The 21,183-nt window shown below is 42.9% G+C and overlaps 1 protein-coding gene across 3 annotated transcripts in view; it reads left to right on the top strand.

Annotated features, from left to right (window-relative positions):
• Nucleotides 1-21,183, top strand: part of LOC137439905 (unconventional myosin-XVIIIa-like) — a 346,703-nt gene that overhangs the window by 195,398 nt on the left and 130,122 nt on the right. For all 3 annotated transcript variants that reach the window (XM_068136130.2, XM_068136128.2, XM_068136131.2), the window contains 3 exons: nucleotides 9,710-9,796; nucleotides 11,738-11,885; nucleotides 19,114-19,273. In XM_068136130.2, the coding sequence (XP_067992231.2) occupies nucleotides 9,710-9,796; nucleotides 11,738-11,885; nucleotides 19,114-19,273 (395 nt within the window). The remainder of the gene's footprint in view (nucleotides 1-9,709; nucleotides 9,797-11,737; nucleotides 11,886-19,113; nucleotides 19,274-21,183) is intronic.

Genomic DNA, 21,183 nt, shown 5'->3' with positions numbered 1-21,183 from the left:
TATATCATGACATGCATGTCTTCAAAATTATATGACCAAGAGAAAAAGTAAAATTAATTAAAAACTGCGGGCAGTGATGATCCGGGGACCATACCGCTCCATCCTGATTGGACGAGTGCGTGCTAGAGTCGTTAACAACGACAGTCCAGATCCGATTGTTCAAAATTTCAACTCAATCGATCGAAAAATGAACGCAGGGATGCATTTTAAAGGTGCAGTGGCACTAACTGAGTTGCCACGAATATGGCCACGAAATTGCCAATATGGCCATCACAAAATATTTTCCTTAATCAATTGGCTCATAGTATAACCAATCTGCAAGTATTTCATCCGAAGATGTATCTCTGAGGACTTTTAATTAAATAAGTCATTTATAAATCAACGAGTTAATTTATTAAATGATTAATCAATAAATCAAAATTTTCCTTGACAGCCACATCACTCGGTCAGTGTCATGTCCAAATATCAGCTTCCTTACTCAAAAGGTGCCTGAGTTAATGTAATGTAATTACTGTAATAAGATTACTGCAATTACTGTAATGATTACTGTAATTACTGTAATTACCGGAACTGTAATTACTGTAATTACTTCAGGTAATTACTGTAATGTAATTACTGTAATTTAATACGAAATGTAATTAATTAAATAAGTACTTCCTTAATCGCTAATAATTAAATAACTCGTGAATTCTTATCCGATTTACTTAACATTTGAGTGTCCCCAAATCGTTGGAGCAAAACGTTGCAACAACGAAAGTGAAACGTTGTGGCGACATTGTGGAAACGTCAGCAAAACCCAACATTTAAATGTTCCCAAAACGTTGGAGCAAAACGTTGCAACAACGAAAGTGAAACGTTGTGGCGACGTTGTGGAAACGTCAGCAAAACCCAACATTTAAATGTTCCCAAAACGTTGGAGCAAAACGTTGCAACAACGAAAGTGAAACGTTGTGGCGACGTTGTGGAAACGTCAGCAAAACCCAACATTTAAATGTTCCCAAAACGTTGGAGCAAAACGTTGCAACAATGAAAGTGAAAGTTGTGGCGACGTTGTGGAAACGTCAGCAAAACCCAACATTTAAATGTTCCCAAAACGTTGGAGCAAAACGTTGCAACAACGAAAGTGAAACGTTGTGGCGACGTTGTGGAAACGTCAGCAAAACCCAACATTTAAATGTTCCCAAAACGTTGGAGCAAAACGTTGCAACAACGAAAGTGAAACGTTGTGGCGACGTTGTGGAAACGTCAGCAAAACCCAACATTTAAATGTTCCCAAAACGTTGGAGCAAAACGTTGCAACAACGAAAGTGAAACGTTGTGGCGACGTTGTGGAAACGTCAGCAAAACCCAACATTTAAATGTTCCCAAAACGTTGGAGCAAAACGTTGCAACAACGAAAGTGAAACGTTGTGGCGACGTTGTGGAAACGTCAGCAAAACCCAACATTTAAATGTTCCCAAAACGTTGGAGCAAAACGTTGCAACAACGAATGATCACAAGTAATTATCACATTGCAATGACCTCTAAACATTCCTAAACCAATAAGCTAGTCTGGCGATGCCAAATACCCCACACCCCTGTCATCCCAGAAGTCACTGTTTGCCACAACCATTATTTGGAAGTCTTTTGCTGTCAAAACTCAATTTCTCTGCTGTCAAAGGCCCAAAACCCGGCCTCTGTGACTTCTCCACCAATTGTCACTTTCTCTTGACAAAAACAAACATCTTCTATATTTATCCCATTAAAATCCCATTAAAATCCCATTAAAATCCCATTAAAATCCCATATCTTGTCACCCTTTGCATTGTTGAAAGCAATTAATTCCATAACTCAATATTACCTCAATTTATATATATAAAAATCCGATCCCATTAAAATCCCATTACAATCCCATATCTTGTCACCCTTTGCATTGTTGAAAGCAATTAATTCCATAACTCAATATTACCTCAATATATATATATAAAAATCCGATCCCATTAAAATCCCATATCTTGTCACCCTTTGCATTGTTGAAAGCAATTAATTCCATAACTCAATATTACCTCAATTTATATATATAAAAATCCGATCCCATTAAAATCCCATTAAAATCCCATATCTTGTCACCCTTTGCATTGTTGAAAGCAATTAATTCCATAACTCAATATTACCTCAATTTATATATATAAAAATCCGATCCCATTAAAATCCCATATCTTGTCACCCTTTGCATTGTTGAAAGCAATTAATTCCATAACTCAATATTACCTCAATTTATATATACTAGGGCATGCCCGTACTATATATATATCTAAAATTATATCCCCCCCCTCTATTTACATGAAATGGTTTGGTCCATTCGCAAAGCCAAAGCGAACGGCTTGCGAGTACGGTGACAATCCCCCCCCCCTCTATTTACATGAAATGGTTTGGTTGATTCGCAACGACCACAGAACCCCCCCCCCCCCCCCTCTATTTACATGAAATGGTTTGGTCCATTCGCAAAGCCAAAGCGAACGGCGAACGGCTAAATCGCCATAGCTCGGTAACTACTTGTCCGATTAATATGAAACCTTGAAAAGGCACATCCTCAGGTCCCCAGCAATATACCTGGCAAGTTTCAAGTATATCGGACCCGTGGTTGTCGAGAAACAGCGGTCGCATACACACAGACATACACACAGACATACACACAGACATTCACACAGAGATTACTGGAATTATAGATAGATAAAAATCCGATCCCATTAAAATCCCATTAAAATCCCATATCTTGTCACCCTTTGCATTGTTGAAAGCAATTAATTCCATAACTCAATATTACCTCAATTTATATATATAAAAATCCGATCCCATTGAAATCCCATTAAAATCCCATATCTTGTCACCCTTTGCATTGTTGAAAGCAATTAATTCCATAACTCAATATTACCTCAATTTATATATATAAAAATCCGATCCCATTAAAATCCCATATCTTGTCACCCTTTGCATTGTTGAAAGCAATTAATTCCATAACTCAATATTACCTCAATATATATATATATAAATCCGATCCCATTAAAATCCCATTAAAATCCCATATCTTGTCACCCTTTGCATTGTTGAAAGCAATTAATTCCATAACTCAATATTACCTCAATTTATATATACTAGGGCATGCCCGTACTATATCTATATCTAAAATTATATCCCCCCCCCTCTATTTACATGAAATGGTTTGGTCCAAAGCGAACGGCTTGCGAGTACGGTGACAATCCCCCCCCCCCCCCCCCCCTCTATTTACATGAAATGGTTTGGTCCAAAGCGAACGGCTTGCGGAGTTTGGTAAAGAAATCGCCATAGCATGCACAAACGCGCAGGAAAGCGAAAGAATCGCAAATTAGTTTTAATTAGTTTTAAAACATCGTTTAACGCCAACATAGCGGCAACATAGTTTGCCAACGTGAAATAAATGAATACGCTCTCAAATGTGCCGTCCGAGGCAGAGTCTGTTCGCCACGTTCGGCACACGTGATAGCTCGCTGCTCTCTGATTGGTTGAATCGTTTTTTGGACATAGCTCGGTAACTACTTCTCCGATTAATATGAAACCTTGAAAAGGCACATCCTCGGGTCCCCAGCAATATACCTGGCAAGTTTAAAGTATATCGGACCCGTGGTTGTCGAGAAACAGCGGTCACAGACATACAAACATACAAACATACAAACATACACACAGAGATTACTGGAATTATAGATAGATATAACTCCATTTCCCGGCTCCCTGTCGCACGCCGAGCAAGTCGCGTGCTTTGAGTAAGTGCAAAAAAAATATCTGTATATAAAATTCCATTGCCCGCTGCCTTAATCGCACACCCTGAGCGGGCAGCTCAGGGGTACGTTTACAAGTGCTAAGCAAATGTGCGTGTGCAAACAGGTGTACGTGCCCTAGTGTACGAATGTACGTGCCCTACAGACCTCGGAAAACAGATCGCCCCCATGGTGCACTTCATGGGTCGGTCCGTTCGCCGTGCTCCGTAGGGTTTTTTAATTATCATGTCAGAACTGGCACATTTTACTTAGACAGCGCAAAAATACATATTTTACAAAAATTGTTACACTCCTCGGATAATCGTTACGTACGCCTCCTTGCCAACACACGGTCCCAACTGCAGGCAAGCCTACAGACGCGCGTTTCTCAGTGACGCGTGTCAGACGAACTGGCGCATTTATTTACACAGCGAAAAAACCCGTATTTACAGATCGCTAGAGAAAAAAAAAACACGAATAATAAATAAAACCGTTTGTCAATGTTCCATCCTTGGATTACCTATGGACAATCCCAAGTCCCACACACCAAATCCTACCATCTTCAGAATTCATATTTCATAATGGACAGATCCCCAAGACGCCATGCTTACCTTGGCGACGTCCACTCGAAATTCCAGCGGTGCCTCCAAATTGTAGCGGAAATGGTGTGGGAGACTCAAGACTCCAATATGACCGAAACAGCTTTATAAAGTAAGGATTTATTATCATTTGGTAAGTCACTTGTTTCAATTCAATAAAGACTACAATAGCTAAACGGATTGTTAATTCAAGTCGTTGGTTCTTCTTTTTTCGGCCGGTCCTCTCTCAGCGCTGTTCATAGGGTTCCGTTCCGTTCCGTAGGTCAGAGCTTCTGGTCACAAGTCTCTTGACTCCTCGTTTGCCCTGGTTTTTATTGGTCTTGTCGCGCTAATCCTTTCTCCGCTAATGCCCCGAGGTCATGCATGCACCGAGTCCTGGCATCAGCTCGCTCCCCTCCTGCTGCGAGTTCCGTTTACCAAACGATAGGGGGGTGCTCCAGCCTGGGGCTGTGACCAGGTGGACAAGAGATTACCATGTTCGTGCACATTCTTGGCATCCATTTACGAAATCGTTACCAGTCTTTAATCAATGAGTTACCAGTGCCAATCAATAAGTTACACTGAGTTACACTTCCACAATAGAAATGGGAATTCAGTGTAAATATTCAGTGAGCATATGTCGCAATGGCTGCAGCTGGTAACCTCGACAACCTCGTTCCATTCTACCATTCTATCAGATTTCCAATCCATGCTTGTTGTACCTCCGAAGGTGGTGTAAATGGCTCAAGAGGTGGGTCTAAGGGGTGTAAGGGGTCAAAGGGGAGTAAAGGGTCTAAGGAGTGTAAGGGGTCTAAAGGGGTGTAAATGGTCGAAGGGGTCGAAGGGTTGGAAAGGGTCTAAAGTGTGGAAAGGAGTGAAGGTGTAGTAAAGACATACCAACGGGAAACCTTGGGTTCGTCAATAAATTAACTTGGGAGTGCAACACGACAATAACGGGCCAAATGACCTCCTCATCATCGCCACGGTATAAAACCCATTTTCAGGTATATCGTGGTTAAAAATGTGACTGTAGAAAGTTTCGTTGTGATTAACCTTGGTAGCTCAAAGCAGTTTGATCCCAAACAAACAGCAAAACAACAACTCACCTTGTTGTGAGGATGAGGTAATCATTGGAGGTTCACCCATTGTCAAGTGGGGGTTTGCAGTTGGGTCCTTTTTTTCTTGAAACTTTTTTTCACCCTTGAGAGTGAAGTTAGATGAGCAGTAAAATTACCTTTAAAACGGTGTATAGGTTGTGTTTGTACTATTTTCGGTTTTTGAATAATTAGCGCATTTGAGAGGTCATGTGACTCCTTCTTTGCCGAACTAACCGATCATGGTAACGTCTTAATTAAGAGTTGTTTCTCACATATGATAACATATTTGATGATCGGAGCTCACCATCAAACTAATTATATCTATATCCGTGTTGAAATCCGATAATAAATTGGCTTTTTATAAATATTTGTATATGTGGATCTACCCTCGGAGATCATGGCGACAGGTGGAGGCTCGGATTGTTTTAAGTTATGAATTGTGAGAATATAACTGTTTTAAAACCCCTATTTAGGTGCAAGGTGGTAAAAGATGTTATCCTATCAAGTTTCGTGCCGATTAACCTTGGGAGCTCAGAGGAGTAGGTTTACAAATGAACAAACAAACAAACAAACGGACATATCGCTTTTATATATAATATATATCTGTCTTCTATCTTCTATCTATATTATATATATATAATCGTTAGATTAAATAAGACGCGGACGTAGCTTCAGGACGTCGATCTTTAATTGTCGACAAGCTTTCGACCAACAAAGGTCTTCCCCTGAGTCTACAAAAACATCAGGCATGTATATCAGTCAAGTATGTATGGTAATATGTGTGTGAGATGTGTGATGTGTGTAGAAAATGCATACAGAAGGAAGAGCCACGCCAAAGTTCACTCACCAGCCCCAAGTTCAACGGAAGTGACCGTTTGCGTTACAGTTAGGGTGCACGTGCATATACAAATATAGAGATATACATACATAAACACACAAGCATATATTCATATCCCATTTATATTCATATAATATATTTATATATTTATATAAATGACATATAAAGGTAGAATGAATGAATGAATGAATGATGAATGAATGAATGAATGAATGAATGAATGAATGAATGGGTTACGGTTAACAATTTGATTGGGTTGATGTTGGGACATGCTTTAGTCATCAAAATTTATGCCATGAGGGACTTTTGTCCGAAGTTTGTGTATCCAAAAGGACTCACGTTTCAGAATCGTGGTGTGTGATCGATTTGTGATTGATTCAATGGCAGAGATCTGAATGTCATTTATAGAGTGATCCGGTTGATTAAAGTGTATCGTGTAAGGTAGAGATTTGCCCTGACTGGTGTGGAAGTTATTGATTTCTGACCGGGTGTTATTAAATCGTGTGTAGAGTGTATTCTCAGTTTTTCCAACATATTGTTTGGTGCACTTTTGGCAAGTGATTAGGTATATGACCCAAGTAGATTTGCAGTTCATATAGGAGGTGATGGGGAATTTTTGTCCAGTGCTAGAACTACAGAATTTGTTTCCTTCTAGTAAATGCTTGTGAATAATACATTTGTTTGCTGTGCATTTATAGAAGCCAGGGATCCTAGTTTCTTTGTTGTGGGGCTGTGGGTGCTTTGCTTTTACCAAGAGGTCCCTGAGTGTCCGACCACGTCGAAATGATGTTAGTGGAGGTTGAGGAAATGTGGTGCCGAGTGTTTCTGATTGATGGAGGAGAGGAAGGGCCTTATTCAGAATACTTGGCAATTGGGATGAGGTAGCAGAGTAGGTGGTTACCAGTGGGACACGGTTAGTTGCAGGTTTGGGTTTGTAAGTCAGAAGGTCTGCTCTCGGTATGTGTTTTGCTCGGGTTATTGCTTCTTGCACAGAGTGAGGGCCATAGTTTCTTGCAATGAAGTGTGTTTCTAATTGGCAGAGAGAAGTTTCTTCTGCCATTTTTGTTGAGCAAATGCGTCTTACTCTGAGTGCTTGACTGTATGGTATGCTTGCAATTGTATGTTTAGGATGAGATGAAGAAGGGAGAAGGTAAGAGTGAGTGTCTGTTGGTTTGGTGTATAGTTCTGTTTCGAGTCTGTTATTTTGAAGCGTGAGTGATGTGTCTAGAAAGTGAACTTCGGACTGTGAGCTGTCGAATGTGAACTTGATGGTCGGATGAATCATATTTAATTCATTTTGGAATTGGGTGAGACTACGGGGGGATTTTGACCAGATGAACTGGATGTCATCAATATAACGTACCCAGGATTTTTCCAAGATTCCGTGATGAGGTTGTGCATTGATCTTGGCCTCTATCATTCCCATGAAGATGTTAGCGTACGATGGTGCAACAGGGGTACCCATAGCGGTACCTTGAGTTTGAATGTAATGTCGTCCGTTGAATCAATCACAAATCGATCACAAACCACGATTCTGAAACGTGAGTCCTTTTGGATACACAAACTTCGGACAAAAGTCCCTCATGGCATAAATTTTGATGACCAAAGCATGTTCCAACATCAACCCAATCAAATTGTTAACCGTAACCCATTCATTCATTCATTCATTCATTCATCATTCATTCATTCATTCATTCATTCTACCTTTATATGTCATTTATATAAATATAAAAATATATTATATGAATATAAATGGGATATGAATATATGCTTGTGTGTTTATGTATGTATATCTCTATATTTGTATATGCACGTGCACCCTAACTGTAACGCAAACGGTCACTTCCGTTGAACTTGGGGCTGGTGAGTGAACTTTGGCGTGGCTCTTCCTTCTGTATGCATTTTCTACACACATCACACATCTCACACACATATCACCATACATACTTGACTGATATACATGCCTGCTGTTTTTGTAGACTCAGAAGAAGACCTTTGTTGGTCGAAAGCTTGTCGACAATTAAAGATCGACGTCCTGAAGCTACGTCCGCGTCTTATTTAATCTAACGTTTATTTATTCAATACAAATGAGACGCCCTGCTCGTACTTTGGAGTTTCTACTATTTCTTACAGTTATATATATATATATATATATAAGTTTTTGTTTGTTTGTTTGTTTGTTTCTTTGTCTGCATGCACTAATCTCCTGAACGGTGAAAGATAGGAGGAAACCTCTATAACAAAAAATGTCGGGACGGACCCCGGGAAGGTTATAGGCGAGGTGGCGAGGCCGGTCGAGGCCCACCTCGGCCGGGCTGGGCCCATTTCACAATTAAAAGCTGAGCTGAGTTATAGTAGTCAATTTTCTTCGGTCGCGAGTAAAAGCTGAATTATAGTAGTAAATTCATTCAAAAAGAACTGAAAATGTCGGGACGGGCCCCGGGAAGGTTATAGGCAAGGTGGCAAGGCCAGGCTGGGCCCATTTCGCAATTAAAAGCTGAGTTGAATTATAGTAGTCAATCTTCTTCGGTCGCAAGTAAAAGCTGAATTATAGTAGTAAATTCATTCAAAAAGAACTAAAAATGTCGGGACGGGCCCCAGGAAAGTTATAGGCAAGGTGGCGAGGCCGGTCGAGGCCCACCTCGGCCGGGCTGGGCCCATTTCACAATTAAAAGCTGAGCTGAGTTATAGTAGTCAATCTTCTTCGGTCGCGAGTAAAAGCTGAATTATAGTAGTAAATTCATTCAAAAAGAACTGAAAATGTCGGGACGGGCCCCGGGAAGGTTATAGGCAAGGTGGCAAGGCCAGGCTGGGCCCATTTCGCAATTAAAAGCTGAGTTGAATTATAGTAGTCAATCTTCTTCGGTCACGAGTAAAAGCTGAATTATAGTAGTAAATTCATTCAAAAAGAACTAAAAATGTCGGGACGGGCCCCAGGAAAGTTATAGGCAAGGTGGCGAGGCCGGTCGAGGCCCACCTCGGCCGGGTTGGGCCCATTTCGCAATTAAAAGCTGAGCTGAATTATTTGATTGATTCATTTCTTCCATGTCACATACCCAACATCTCCACCAAATTTCGGCCGAATCCGTCTGCAACTTTTTGAAGTATCTTGTTCACAAACAGACAAACAGACAGGGGTGAAAATAATATAACCTGCGTCCACCTTCGGTGGCGAAGGTAAAGATTTGCCCAAAAATATCTGTGGAAGTAACCGTGTCTTGTGCACGATTGGCCGATGTCGATTTTCTGATGTCGTATTGCGTCATTAAATTTCAACTTTGACTTCCTGTTCCTCACAATGGTGAATTTATTGTGAGAACCCTAAGCACAACCACCAAGCAGATATTTCTTTTATTTATTTTGTTTAAATTTACAAATCACATTCTGAATTGCTGTGTCTATCCTTTGGTTCCTGTTGTTTAGGAAAATGTGGACGTGGAATTTGACGTTGAAAAGTCTGCATCGGCTGCATCCATACCAGCTGTGGATGACAACTCACAAGCCGCCATGGTAAGGTGCAAAGCAGTGATAAAACTTCATCATATCGTTTAACAGGTGGTACGCTTACCTGTATTCCACTTCTGAAGGAGTCTGTTCTGACTAAAACATGTCATTCCCCCCATAACCATAACTCAGGGTTTCAGATTCTATTCACTGGACCTTCGAGATCTCATAGGTGGCACGATAATTCATTTACTTGGATGGAATCAACAGAATGTTGATCAAGGTTTGCTCGCTATGGGAACCATGAAGAAGGTGACGTTTCGGACGTTATCCCGCTTTTTCTCTTAGAAAGAGTCAACGTCTGAAATGTCAGCTGCTCCTTGCTTACCACGGCGGTTAGCATGCATCCCTTGTTCTACCTGTCCACTGATGCAGATTGACATCAGACTTCATGATCACCACTGGATAGTCTGTTCTCTGTGCAGCAAGAGACAGTGTTTTGCAATCACGTCTGTGTGTGCGTGTGTGTCTCTGTGTGTGTGTGTGTGTGTGTGTGTGTGTGTGTGTGTGTGTGTGTGTGTGTGTGTGTGTGTGTGTGTGTGTGTGTGTGTGCGTGTGTGTGTGTGTGTGTGCGTGTGTGCGTGTGTGCGTGTGTGTGTGTGTGTGTGTGTGTATGTCTGCGTGTGTTTGTGTGTGTGTTGTGTGTGTGTCTGTGTGTGCGTGTGTGTGTGTGTGTGTCTGTGTGTGTGTGTGTGTGTGTGTGTGTGTGTGTGTGTGTGTGTCTGTGTGCGTGTGTGTCTGTGTGTGTGTGTGTCTGTGTGTGTGTGCGTGTGTGCGTGTGTGTGTGTGTGTGTGTGTGTCTGCGTGTGTGTGTGTGTGCGTGTGTTGTGTGTGTGTCTGTGTGTGCGTGTGTGTCTGCGTGTGTGTGTGTGTGCGTGCGTGTGTGTGTGTGTGTCTCTGTGTGTGTCTGTGTCTGTGTTTGTGTGTCTGTGTCTGTGTGTGTCTGTGTGTATGTCTGTGTCTGTGTGCGTGCCTGTTCGTGCCATAACCTGTTTAACATTTGAGTTTTGTCATCAAATTTTCCACAAAGCCTTATTATGAGAATATTGAGAAGGCAAATTAATAGTTTTGTCAAAAGGCCAAAGGTCACCGTCACATATCATCAATTTTTATCCGATTGACCTGAAATTTTAAGAACTTCTATATTGGGTCACTGAAGTGGTTCACTTCTCAAAAGGTAGGGGTCGATTGGTTTTTGTTTATTTTAGATCAAAAGGTCAATGTTGCATAAAATCACCAATTTTCACCCAATTGACCTGAAATCTATAGAATTTGCATATCAGGTCACTGAATTGGTTCACTAATTATAAGGTAGGATTCAATTGTTTGTTTGTTTTTTTAGATCAAAAGGTCAAAGGTCAAGGCTGTATAAAATCAACAATTTTCATTTTGTATATATTTTTTAACTCTTTTCGTTATTTTGTGTTACGGAAGAAGAAGAAGACGTGTGAATACAAATGAATGCGGACGGGCTTTGTTTTTTCAGATGTTTTCTCGTTCTTCATTGTAATTCAGTTAATTTTTTTTGTTTTGTATGCTTAGTCTAGGCTCGTATGAGAGCTAAAATTGCTTGTTGTCTCTCAACTGTCTGGTTCTGAATTGACCCCCCAACAAAAACAAAACAAATTGTAAATGCCGCAAGCAACAAATTTGTAAATTTGTAAATCCAGCTCTGTAACCCATAGTATTCTGGCTATAACACATCTTATTGTACATATTTGACCATCATGCTAGTATCAGTGACTGTACAGCGTTGTACATTTGAGTGTAAATCTGAAAAATAGGGTGCACTATGTGTAGAAATTAAGCAATGAAATAGATTAAGTTCGGTAAGTAAATGTATGTCTATAGTACAATAGTACATGGGTCAAATATCTCTCCCTACTTCTCGACTTCAAGAATTTCTTGATTCCAGAATGGATGAGTCGTAAGCATATTGTCCTGCAGGTGCTACCCCTCTCTCTGCGCCCTGCCGAGGGAGACCGAGGCCTGCTCTGGTTGTTGGAGGAGACTGCACACATGGTAGGAGGCACTGAGAAAGACATCCTCGATAAGCTGACTGCCTCATTTGGAGCACGGGATGGCCAGAAAGCAGGTATGCACTCAGCAAGCTATCCAAAGTGGTTTTGGTTTTTTTGCCTCTAGATTGCTTTTGCTTGATGATTTGACCTTCCCCTTGCATTAGACAGTTAGCGGCTGAAGCGAAAAGCACTTTAGCAAATAGCTCGCTAACACCTTGTCTCCACTAGCAAGTCAAGCTGACAGCTTTCTGAGCACTTTCACTGCCGATTCATTTAGACTGCTGTGTCCCTTAGTTTTGTTTCATAGTGAAGACACGCCATTTCATTTACTTCACAGTGCCATCATATGCTGTATGTCATCCCACAATGAAAGGCTACTGAGCATGATGGAAGTGGCTATACATGGGTCTGGCAGCTGGAGAAACTTGTGTTTGTGAAAGAGTAACTTGTACAATGGAGTGCCAGTGATATATGTATTGTTACGGGGTCCCCCCCTTACCTCTGATCTCGGTGGACCTCCGAACCCCGAGAGGGTCCCCGGCAGAAAGACGTGTTATCCTTGGTTGAAATCCAGCAAATAATGTCCCTCAATGGAACCAGCAAATGAAACAGTCAAAGCAATAATGCAACCACACCAGGTTATAACCAAACAATAATATATTATAAATCACACACAAAGAGCCATACAACAATGGGGGCAATCACCCCTACTTTCAAATCTTACGATAATATCCTTGTCAAGCCCATTAACCCCACACTCACGGCACCTCCCCCAATGTCTCTGCACCCCTCCAAGGCGAAGTCCCAATGCCTCTGTGCGCTCCCGCGATCGGGGAGTCAAGGCCTGATGGTCAATTGAGGCGTAGACGAGCGAGACGACCCCGAGGTCACGTGCTCAACCCCCAGCAACACAGCGGTGGAGAGGAACCTCACAATGACGCGCTCCGACGTACACGTTGCGGTTCAATCTGCGAGCCTCCGTATAATTCTCACATGCCCCTTCTGGCACAGCCGTCCCCAGCAATCCACCGGGGAATAATGCCCAGCCGACACGACAAAAGCCTGTTCACTGCAGGGTGCTCGTGTGGCTAAGATGGTGGACGGCTTTCACTCCAACCCGGATTCTCAAGGCCTGGATCCTCCGGAACCTCAATGAGAATACCCGATGACACAGGCTCCACGCACTCCGGCGATATTCTTTATCGCCCGAACTTCCCTTCAAGGACGCAAAGTTCACTCACACTGTACGTCGAACGCTCGGGCCGGAGCTTCAACCACCACGTTTCTTTTCGATGTCCTCCCACCTCTTTTCCTTCGCTCCACCTCTTCCAGTCTCGATCCGGATTTCCGGCCACATTTTACCAGGAGCGCTTTTAAATATTTTAACCACAACAACCCTTTCCCTTAAGTCACAATAAGCATAATATCTAGAATACTTCGAACCAACAACAATAATCATAACAACAATTATTAGGGCCGAATACGTAACAGTATATATATATATATATATATATATATATATATATATATATATATATAAATATATATATATATATATATATATATATATATATATATATATATATATATATATAATATAGGTACGTAGTGTGTTCAAAAAGTATCCGACCTTTATTTTTCGTGCGTAAAAAAAAAGAAGCTAGGGAGGCGTTGATTGGTGCACGTATGTAGGCGATCCTAATGCACACGCGTTAATTTTTTCCCACCTGCAGAAGCTGTCATTCGACGGCAGACCGCCGATGAGTGAGGACATGTAAGTGAGCGCCGTCGGATTTTCGTTTTTGACAAAATGACGGAAAAACTTGAACAACGCTACTGCATCAAATTTTGTGTTTTTTGGCCTCGGGGATGTTGGATGCTTCCATTGTGATGACTGCAACTTGGTTTCTGGGTCGTACCCATAAACCCAGGACTCATCGCCAGTGATCACTGTGTTGAGGAAGCTGGGATCGCTGTTCACAGTCTCCAGCATGTCCTGTGCGATCTCCAAACGGAGTTGCTTCTGCTCAATCGTTAGCAGCTTTGGTACGAACTTCGCTGAGATTCTCCTGAAGCCCAAATCCTCCTTCATAATGGAATGAACGGTGTTGAATCTTGCGGATCGTTTCCACTTGGGAATCGCCAAGCTTTACACAAAATTTGATGCAGTAGCGTTGTTCAAGTTTTTCCGTCATTTTGTCAAAAACGAAAATCCGACGGCGCTCACCTACATGTCCTCACTCATCGGCGGTCTGCCGTCGAATGACAGCTTCTGCAGGTGGGAAAAAAATTCACACGTGTACATTAGGATCGCCTACATACGTGCACCAATCAACGCCTCCCTCGCTTCTTTTTTTTTACGCACGAAAAATAAAGGTCGGATACTTTTTGAACACAGTAGTATATATATGTATGTATATATATGTATGTATATATATATATTTATCTGTATATATATATATTTATCTGTATATATATATATTTATATGTATATATATATATATATATATATTTATATATATATACATTACTAGTAAAAGTTTCCGGCGTTGCCAGGTAACAATGAGTCGCTTCCTGACGGGAGTATGAAGAGATGGGGAGAGAAGAGGGAGGGAGAGGAGAAGGGTCCTGGGGAGGAGGAGGGGAGAGAGGGTGGAAGGGAGGAGGAGGGAGGGGAGGGTTAGTATATCGCACAAAAATATTAGCCAATAAAAAAAATGGGTACTTAAAAACAAAAAGGGTGCTCTGTCTACTGTAACTCCATGGCTTGCAAGAGCAGCCTGAATAAAAACAAAAAGGGAGCTCTGTCTACTGTAACGCCATGGCTTGCAAAAGCAGCCTGAATAGCGTTCACCAAGTGGTGGTTAATCATATTGTCGTGTGATTGCCCCTCAGTTAAGACCGGAGAAATCATGAATGGCCAAAACGAGCTTTAACTCTGAGGCGACAGTCAATGGTGGATTTGCTATACACGTGTGGGAAGAAGAACGAAAGAGGAAGAAGAAGCGGCGAGATTTACCTGGCTGTCCACGCGCAGTCTCCAACCATGAAGTGATTAAATTCACACGAACACAGAATTATGTACAAAAAGAAATGATTTATTTTACGGAATGCGAGAACAATGGACGTGGCGGTCAGTAAATAATGTTCCTAAATCGGGATCCCGCACACCTCACTTCACATACAAAACAAATGGAAGGATAATCAAAAGGAACCGTTGTGTGCGCGTTTGTGCTTATCTGTGATGTCAGGAATCGTTAGGTTGTGCAGCTCCGTCGTTCAACGCGGCTCCGGTTGGCACGAAGCAGGTCTCCATCCGCCTTGTTTGCGCGCTGCTAGGCCCCGAGCCACCCGCTCGCCCCAGTCTCATCTGCTCCAGAGGCAAGCCTCGCTCATATGCTCATTGTCCGCACGCGAGGTCCCGTTTGCTCCAGCGGCAAGCCTCGCTCGTCGTTCGCTAGGCCCCGGACCGTCCTTCACGTGAAGTGAGCGGGTGTGCGTGCAACCCGTCCCTTCAGCCGTGCAACGTCTTCCTCGATTTGTCACGGAACTCCGATGCACCCAACGTTTGTGGTGTGGGAAGGAGAGAGGGTTGAGGGCGAAGGTGGCGAAAGGAGTAAGCAGTCGAGGGAGCGCAATCACGAGGCAGCAAAGAGAAGACGTATGGGGAAGAAGGAAGACAAAAACGAGAGTGAAAATGTCGGCCAGTCCATGGTTTTACCGGCCATGGTGTGACGTCAGCGCTCTCTCCACCAATGGCCGCATCACTTCTGTCTCATGCCATCGGTCGCTCATCAATCAGTCTGCCGCTTCCTTCCACCTTCCTTCCACCAATCATTGGCCAGCTTCTTACCCCATGGTGGGATCTTCCCATCAAAACCCTTTTGAACAATCACGCGCGAAGTGGGCGTGGCCTCAGCCTGCCTTGCACGATGTGTGTTGCTATGCCAGCTGGTGATGTGGCTGACTGCAGCCCCATCGGCGGTGCCCCGAATTGGCTTCCTGCCTGTTCTTCCTGTAAGTCTTGTGGCGGTGGGGGAATTAATTAATGTGGTGCGCTATTGGGCCTAGCTAATGTGTGTGATGTGCTGCCATACGGGACAAAGGAATGATCACCAGGTCTGAGACACAGGGGAATTAGCTTAGTCCTTATTCTACTTGTCATGCCACATTCCTCGTAATGGGGACAAAGATACACTTAATGCGACATTCGGGCTAGACAGGTCCTCTACTTATTTACATCAAGATGGTTCTAGCTACCCACGACAACTGGAGCATGATACTTATACAGATCTACCTAAATCTATGTATGCCCCTAACCCACCGACATAACAATATTCTAAAAGGGTGTTATAACACACCCAAACTTCCCCGGACTTGTGACTAATTAAGAGCCCTCGCGAAGCGGCTTAAGCACCCCAGCAAGCACTCCAACGAAATAGGTGATAAGGAATGGCTGGCTTGGCAAGCGATAGCAAGCTGAATGCTTCTGGTTGAAATGGCCGAGGAATTTTAAGAACAGATCGCAGGTACAGTTATAAAAATCGCTCTGAAAATATATCACACAAAAATGTTAGTCAATAAAAAATGGGTCCGTAAAGACAAAAAGGGAGCTCTGTCTAATGTGATGCCATTGCTTGCAAAAGCAGCTTGAATAAAAACAAAAGGGAGCTCCGTCTACTGTAACGTAAAAATGCTCTGTGGTATGTAGTAGAATGCTCTGTCTACTGTAAAAAATATATAGTTAAATAAACAAAAAACTAACCCCTGAATGAGAATCACAGCCTCGCTTAAATAAATGCATATATACACTTAGTTATAAAAATCGCTATAAATGGTAAATTTGGTCAAATTTCACTCCAGATATGGACATTTATTTACTCTACAGCATCGAAGCCTCATATTTGAATCTAGATTTTGATATGCTTCAATTATGTAATGATAGTTAATCGCTCATGTTTCCAAGGCAAGGCACGTTTGAATAGGCCGAACAAAATGGCGGCTTAATAACCCAGCGAGTGGCAGTGGGCTGAACAAGATGGCGGGCCACCATATTGGTAAGCCTTTTTCATGTTTTTTCTTTTGAGCACCTCGTTAATCATCTTCAAAAAGGGTGTTATAACACACCCAAACACCCATGTTTCATCATGGCAATCTGATTTAGGTCCAGGTGTATCCATGCAAAGTTTGGGGCCACTGGGTTTCATGGTTTTGGAGTTACTGAGGAGACAGATGGACGGACGGACGGACACTGCCTTTTATTATTATAGACACATGGGTGGAAACGACACCATTTCCTCATTCTCCTTTAAACTCAATATTTTATTCTAAACAGCATTAATCAAATCACAAATTCATACTATACCATTAATATAACAAAATACAATGTTACAAACACTCGTGAGGTAAACAGATGGAAACTCATAATTATAATTATATTGAGAAATTTATGAAACCTCTCACCCACCTCAGGATGGATAAAAGTGGCATCGTTTGGGTGGAAATTCAAAATCACAATTGTATTGAGATATTATCAAACCCACCCCTTGACCTCCTACCCCAACCTGTATTATACATTCCTGCCCCTCCCTCAACCTGTATTACACCTTCCCATCCCTCTTCCCCAACATGTATTATACCTTCCCACCCCTCCTCCCAAACCTGCATTATACCTTCCCACCCATCCTCCCCCAACCTGTATTATGCATTCCCTCCCCTCGCCCCCCAACCTGTATTATGCATTCCCTCCCCTCGCCCCCCAACCTGTATTATACATTCCCGCCCCTCCTCCCACAACCTGTATTATACCTTTCTTCCCCTCCTCCCCCAACCTGTATTAAACCTTCCCACCCCTTCTCGTCCAACCAGTATTATACCTTCCCACCCCTCCTCCCCCAACCTGTATTATACATTCCCGCCCCTCCTCCCCCAACCTCTATTATACATTCCCGCCCCTCCTCCCCCAACCTCTATTATACATTCCCGCCCCTCCTCCCCCAACCTCTATTATACATTCCCGCCCCTCCTCCCCCAGCCTGTATTATACCTTTCCTCCCCTCGTCCCCCAACCAGTATTATACCTTCCCACCCCTCCTCCCCCAACCTGTATTACACCTTCCCACCCTTCCTCCTCCAACCAGTATTATACCTTCCCACCCTTCCTCCTCCAACCTGTATTATACCTTCCCACCCCTCCTCCTCCAACCTGTATTATACCTTCCCACCCTTCCTCCTCCAACCTGTATTATACCTTCCCACCCTTCCTCCTCCAACCAGTATTATACCTTCCCACCCCTCCTCCTCCAACCTGTATTATACCTTCCCACCCCTCCTCCCCCAACCTGTATTATACATTCCCACTCCTCCTCCTCAAACCTGTATTATACCTTCCCACCCCTCCTCCCCCAACCTGTATTATACCTTCCCACCCCTCCTCCTCCAACCTGTATTATACCTTCCCACCCCTCCTCCTCCAACCTGTATTATACCTTCCCACTCCTCCCCCTCCAACCTGTATTCTACCTTGTTTTAATCCCAAATAGTGTTTTGAGTAATCAATCTTTTTCGGATTGACTATTTATCTATTTGACTCAGCCTTTTAGAATCAAATGTAGATTGAACAGGGTAATTTCCCACATGAAATGCACTCGTTATTACTTAGTTCCTTAGTTCATTCTCATCGCCTCGTTATATATGAGCACGTTTGTGTTTGCTCCCATTTCTTACTTCGACACTTTCTTATTCCTCACATCTTCCATGATCTCTACTCCAATCCGATCGCCTGTTACTTTTTCAATTTCACTTTGTCCAGAATTCATTCAATAGATGTAATCCCACTGTGGAAACCACGTACTCCTCCCACCACCCTCCCACATCTCATCTATATATCATAACCCTTTACTCTTACGCTGGGATGCTAGTCTTGAGGTATGCACACTGCCCTCCGAGCTGTCTCTACCCTGTGTTTGAAACCCTACCCAGCTATAAACTGTCATCCTGATGCCTCCCAAGCAAAGCGAGGCCAGCATTATTTGGTGGACATTAAAGATCCCACAGTGTTCTTCATGAAGAGTACACGAAGAGTCCCCTAGCTGAGAAACTTAATAATAATAATAATAAAGGAGTCTTATATAGCCCCATCAAGCAGAGTAAACTACCCTCATGGCGCTTACTTCTTTGGAATTCGAACCGACGCCCTGTATAGAGCATGACCCATCTACCCATCTATCCATATATCCATCCATATTTACTCTCCTTTCTTGTTATCACACTACAACTTTGTTTCCCTCTTCCTTTTGGTAGCTGAAGCGGTGATTCAGAAAAGTGAGACCCCACTGCGGTTCAGCCTGGCTCACGGATCTGGCCCATCGCGTGTTGAATACAACATGGAGGGTTGGACTTCGAACGGGAAGCAGAACCTGTCTGTGCAGAATGCTGGAACGTTGCTCAGGAACTCCCAGAAGTATTCCTACTTTTCCTCTTTCTCCTTCCTAGTTATCTCATGCTCCATTCCTCCCTCCTCTGTGTCTTCCTTTTTCAATAATAATTCGGGATCAGTCTTTCATGAGAACCTTGTGTTATGTCTGTTTATGTTTACCACTTCCTGTTTTCATATTTTCCTCTTCCTGCTTGATTTCGTAACTTCCACTTCCAAATATCCCTTTTTTTGGAATTTCCCGGAAGATGAAACAACAGGTTTGATATGGAATTACCACTTTGGGATAAAACTTGAAACTCCACTAAAAAGGTCGAAACGTGTAGCATCAAAGCCGTACCTGGTCCCACTTTGCAGGTGAGCCTGGAAGAAGTCTGGACTCAAGAATGGCCATTTGTACCTAATGCTGCATGCATATGCAGTCTGCTCAGTACAAGTTACTCAAAGTAATCAAAACTACCCACATGATAGTCACATATATCTGTCATGACAGCACTTCCCTTGTGTACCCATCTCCAAGGTAGCAGTGGAACATTCTCTAAAATGGCTTTCCTTTTCAAAGTGTGATCCAACAAAGTGCAACCACAAGTTCCTGGAAATAATATACGCAGATTCCAGGTATCTACTAGACCTCAACTGGCTCAGCATTTTTTTATTTTTTAGATTCATGATTGAGGCTCATGCACAGGCTTGAGCAGAACAAAGGGGGAAAAATGGAAAGGGGAAACACCTACAGCAGAATCGAGGTGAGAGTTAGGGTGAGGTCAAGGGGAGGTATAGAAGGACACATGGGGGTGAAGAAGCTGCACACCAGCAGAATGAAACACAGGAAGAAGGGGAAACTGGGGAGTTTTTTAAAAATACATGGTCTCGGTTCGTGGAAGAGCGAGGACACAGAACAGATCAGGACATAACACAACAAAGGGAATAGCAGGAGAAAGGGGAAATGCCAACAGCAGGGCAGAGGGAGAAGGTAGACTGAGACGGACAAAAAAGGGATGTAGGTAACGATGAGAGGTAGCGTAAGAGTGCAAGGCGTGGACAAGATGGGTACGCAAGGAAATTTTTGAGAGGGGTGGGGGTGCTTAATCGGCTGTGGAAAATATCATAGTTTTGGATGAGAGATGATCTGAGATAGTGGTGAACAGCTGTCTTGAAGACCTGGAAGGGACAATGAGATTGAAGAGAGTGTGGAAGTTGGTTCCACAGGCAGAAAAATAGAGGAATAAATGAGTGGAGGCATGCAATGGTTCGGGATTTAGGCACTTTCACTAGGAAAGGGGTTGCTATTGGACTGCATGCATCCAGCACATACTTGGGAAGTGGTGGTGGGGAGGGGGCAGAGCACGGAGAGGGCAAAGAAAGGTTTCCGTTGAGAGCCACGTATTGGCTACGAGAATGGAGGAAGTCAGTAATCCACGAGTGGAGTTGGCCTTGGATGTAATAGGCAAAGAGTTTGGAGAGCAAGGTGGGATGCCACACTTTATCAACAGCTTGACATATGTCCAGAGAAATTGCCTTGATCTCATGTCTGACATTGAGGGCCTCCATCCATTGTTGGGAGAGTTGTAGCAGCATGGCCGAGGTGGAGTGACCATGTCTCAATCGAAATTGTTAGCCTGAGATGAGGCTGTTAGAGAAAAGGAATGATTTCATGTCAACTGTGATGAAGGATTCCATGACCTTGCTGATGGTTGGAAGTAAACCAATTGGTCTATAGTTAAGGAGATCAGTTTTTGCACCTTTTTATATAATGCTGTGATGTTGGCAGCTTTCCAAGCAGATGTAAGATGACCTAGGGTGAGAGAGAGAGAGAGAGAAAGAGAAAGAGGAAGAGGAAGAGGAAGAGAGGGAGACAAAAAAAAAAAAGGAAGGAAGGAAGTGCAAGAGCAGCTGAGCAGATTTTTAGGACACATGAGCTGATGTCATCCGGTCCA

The sequence above is a fragment of the Myxine glutinosa genome, chromosome 14 (assembly GCF_964187855.1).
Source record: "Myxine glutinosa chromosome 14, kmMyxGlut1.1, whole genome shotgun sequence".
Taxonomy (NCBI): domain Eukaryota; kingdom Metazoa; phylum Chordata; class Myxini; order Myxiniformes; family Myxinidae; genus Myxine; species Myxine glutinosa.
The sequence above is the reverse complement of the archived record's forward strand: the minus strand, read 5'-3'. Positions and strand labels throughout refer to the sequence as shown.